This window comes from Notothenia coriiceps, unplaced genomic scaffold (genome assembly GCF_000735185.1).
Source record: "Notothenia coriiceps isolate Sejong01 unplaced genomic scaffold, NC01 NC01_scaffold00004928, whole genome shotgun sequence".
Lineage (NCBI taxonomy): Eukaryota > Metazoa > Chordata > Actinopteri > Perciformes > Nototheniidae > Notothenia > Notothenia coriiceps.
In genome coordinates this window covers 299-4385 of record NW_011337629.1, presented here as the reverse complement: position 1 = coordinate 4385, position 4087 = coordinate 299, and the positions used below count along the sequence as shown (strand labels likewise).

General features: G+C 42.9%; 1 protein-coding gene across 1 annotated transcript; it reads left to right on the top strand.

Moving 5' to 3' along the window:
* Positions 1-186: 186 nt before the first annotated feature.
* LOC104942692 (tumor necrosis factor alpha-induced protein 8-like protein 1) lies at positions 187-3471 on the top strand (the record flags this gene model as incomplete). The annotated part of the gene is made up of 1 exon (XM_010767955.1): positions 187-3471. A coding segment is annotated over one exon (315 nt), but the record flags the coding sequence as incomplete, so codon positions are not given.
* Positions 3472-4087: the final 616 nt, after the last annotated feature.

The window sequence follows — 4087 nt, the reverse complement described above, 5'->3', positions numbered from 1 at the left end:
CTCAAGTACAAGATTTGAGTACTTCTACTTTTACTTAAGTACAATATCTGAGTACTTCTACTTTTACTCAAGTACAAGATCTGAGTACTTCTACTTTTACTTCAGAGAGGGGAGTTGTGAAACTTTTTAGACGAGAAGTCACTCGGCAGCAGTTTCTATTTTTACCTCCCTCTGCTGCCCTGACAGCCTCTCTCTCTCCCCTCGTCTCTCAGGAAGAAGGTCCACACTCTGGCCATGACGGCGGTCAGTTTCCACCAGATCGAGTTCACCTTTGACCGCCGCGTAATGAGCGCCATTCTGAATGATTGCCGCGAGCTGCTGCACCAGGCCATCAAACGCCACCTGACGGCCAAGAGCCACTCGCGGGTCAACCACGTCTTCAATCACTTCGCCGACTGCGACTTCCTGGCCAATCTGTACGGCCCGTCGGAGGTTTACCGTGGACACCTGCAGAGGATCTGCAACGGGGTCAACAAGATGCTGGACGAGGGGAACCTTTGACCTCCGGTTGGCTCCTCAACGGGCATCTTTTACCTCCCAATGTGCAAGATTTCTTTTTTGTTATTTGTAAAGGTGACAATCGTTTTGCATGTGTGTGCCTTTCATCCATAACACTGACAATATCTCAGCTAGTTATTCCAAGAAGAACTTGCTCTTATCAGTATATTCAGGGATAAGAGCCATGACAACTGTGCCTTTTTATGAAAATAGATTTGAGGGTTTGATCCGTTACAGAATCGAGGCACAGGCCTTCAGTCACGAGGAGCTTTTAATGGACCAAGATGTATTTTGCGAGCAACAGGAGAGGGTGATGTTTTTCGGTTCTTTCCATCTGAATGCTGACCTTCAACAGGCGTCTCATGGGACACCTTTATCCAATATGCAGGATTTCCTTTAGTTTTTTAAAGATGGCAATCGTTTTGCATGTGTGTGCCTTTCCTCCGTAACACTGAAAGTATGTCTGCTAGTTATTCCAAAGTTTCTCCCTCTTCAGACGGACACTGTTAACAGATGTTTTTTCACAGAATCCAGGCACAGGCCTTCAGTCGCCATCAGCTTTTAATGGACCACAATGTTTTTTGAAGGCACCAGGAGAAGAAAGCAAGTGAATTCCCATCTTTTCTAAATGTCTAAAGTAGTGTTGCTCCTCAACGGGCACCTTTTACGTCCAATATGCAAGATATATTTCGTTTTTTTTTAAGGTGACAATCGTTTTGCATGCGTGTGCCTTTCATCCGTAACACTGAAAATATCTCTGCTAGTTATTCCAAAGTTTCTTCCTCTCCAGACGGACTTTTTCCTCACTGTTTTTTCTTTTTTATGAATGTAAAACTTCGTGCTCTTCTCAGTATATTCAGGGATAGGAGCCTTGACAGCTGTGACTTTTTATAAACACACATTTTAAGGGCTTGATCTCTTACTTAAAGGAACACAATCCAGGCACAGGCTTTCAGTCTGGAGGAGCTTTTTAAATGGACCAAAATGGTTTTGGGGGCACCAGGAGAAGAAAGCAAGTGAATTCCCATCTTTTTTCTGAATACCGGAGGATATAAAGATTTGTTGTGTTACACTCGATCCCGAATAAGCGCTGCACTGTACTTTCCCGCAAAAATGAAACCATGTGAAACCGTTTTAGTAATCGTGCGTTTTCCAGCAACATGCACTGAACTCTGCAGAGGCCTTTTGTGTCGGATACAACCCAGCGTCTCCCCTTTAATAGCGTGCTTTATAGCCACAACAAAGATGAAGTATTCAGGTCGAAGAGGAACTGGTGGAATTTGACTACGCCGTGTGTGTGTTTTTGAATGTGCCGCTTGGTTAACATCATGCTCGGTGAAAAAATACTCCCAACTGTGTTTATAAACGTCAGAATCTCATTAAGGGGAGCGGCACAATGTGTCACCACCGCTAACGTTTCCCGAGCGTTCTCATCACAGATCACAGTCAAACTACTCATCATGAGAGGTGCGGGGGTATTTATTGTAGGCCGACCCAGGAAGGTAGCATCTCCCTGGTTCCCTCGACAAAAGCATTCTCCATGTGATTTTGGATTATTGCAGCAAATAATCTCTCAAACAAACGTTTACGATACTTACAGGTGTTGATCAGCAGAAAAATCTCCACACGTGAATGATTTCTGAAGTAAGAAGCTAACGTTAGACTGTGAAGGAACCAAAGCACGATCACATTACTTCACGTAACCACTGCTAAGCTAATGTTGGGCGTGATGGCGTTTAGTCGTCTCATTTAGACACTTGTTAGCGACCGCTGTTTCCGGATTATCTATTGGGGGTATTTACTGAAGTATTTTAAGTCATGGAACAAAATTCTCTTCATTTCAAGATTCTAACTAAAAACTCATTCGCAAAACCATTGACTTCCAGACGTGGGAACCAGAAGCGCTAAAATTCTGTTCTGGGACTCATTCCTGCACCTCACTATTGATTTGAAGCCCAGTGTCGGTTTAATAGATGAATCGTCGCTGCCTCAGGTTCATCCAGCAAACCATGGTTTGAATTCTGACAGATTCGACCTCAAAAGGCTTCCCAGGAGCGTTGGGATGAAAGGACGGACCGCAGCCTGCAGCTCGGCGTCCGTGCAAAAGGCCAGGCGGGGTTTTAGTTTAGAGATTAGAGCTCACACAAACAGTACCTGATTGTCCTCTAACGCTGCAATTACACTCCCCACTCGGCGGCGGGATAATAGCCGCTCTCCACCTCGCCTCGCAATATAATGTGACGTAGATCTGTGTCTGTTTGCGCACTGCAAGTCCCCTTTTATAACGGACAGAAAGAGTGTGGTTCTCCCTTATAACGGAGAACATGAATACTCCTGAAACCTCACATAATAGTCTTTTTTTTTTCTGTATCACTGAGCCTGTCTGGGAGATTGTTTTGTTCTGCGGCCTCATTTTGTATTCTGTCTGTGTGTGTGTGTGTTTGTGTGCGTACCTGTGAGAGAATTGGAAATGGAGCCGTGTAATAAGCGCTGTGCTTCTTAAACTTCCTCACTTCATCCACAGCTTCTCCCTGCCAAAGAAACGAATATTAATGCGAGAAACATTACGAAAAAGAAAACGGTATGCACTTGATAATTTATAGTAACGGTGATCATGAAGATGGTGGCTGTTGTGGGTTTTTACTTCAAATTTACCGTATTGGTTCTTTTATGTAACATGAGCATATTGTCATTTGTTGGATTAACTTTCACTGCATCAAAAAGTAAATCCCTCTGGTTCGATTGAATTGTCTTTAAATGCCATTTTCTCCAATCCCTCCACATCTCAGGGTTAAATCTCCCTCGGTATAAAACCCATGACACACTAAGTAGAAATAACTTAGGCCCCACTTAAGCCCTCAAACTAAGCATACTTATTTTGTTTTTTTCTATTTTGTGAATTTCTATTTTTGACTCATGTACATATGATTGTGTCTCTATATTGTATCCAAATATAATACTTTTTTAAAACAATACATTTTGTGTCTTTTGAATTCTGTTGCCTGGATTCAGTCGCTCTAAATCCCTTTTTTTTCCATCGTACGAAAACCACTAAAAGCAAACAATCTGACAAACAATCCAACTTTGGGTTAGTTTGTTTCCACTTCCTGCGGGGACTTCCTACGGTCAAAGGTAGAACAGGAAATTAGTCAGATGGAAAGACTTCTGTTTTTGGAAAGCAGCCGTTTCGTTTGAAGAGATCCACTCAGAAGCGGCGGGGGGGGGGGTTAACTGTCATTGACTGTGCAGACTGGTTATTTTGGTGCGTCCAGTTGTACTGGTTAGTGGGAATATCTGAGTTCGCCCCCTGAGGTCTGACTTCTTACTGGGAAACTTGGAGATACTTCGCCCAAGATCATCTCCACATATAAACATGAAGAGAACAACTTGATAATATACCATTTGTAGTTTTCTTTTGGATGTTTATTTTCCTATTCAATTTCTATGGTGGCTGACCCACGCAAACACACGTTGGAGGCCCAAAACACTTAAATCAGGAGAACACAATTGCAGCTTCAAATGTGGATGTGTTGCTACGATGTTGTTAATCACAAAATAGAAACTAAAGCGTTGTTATCAAACCGGTATT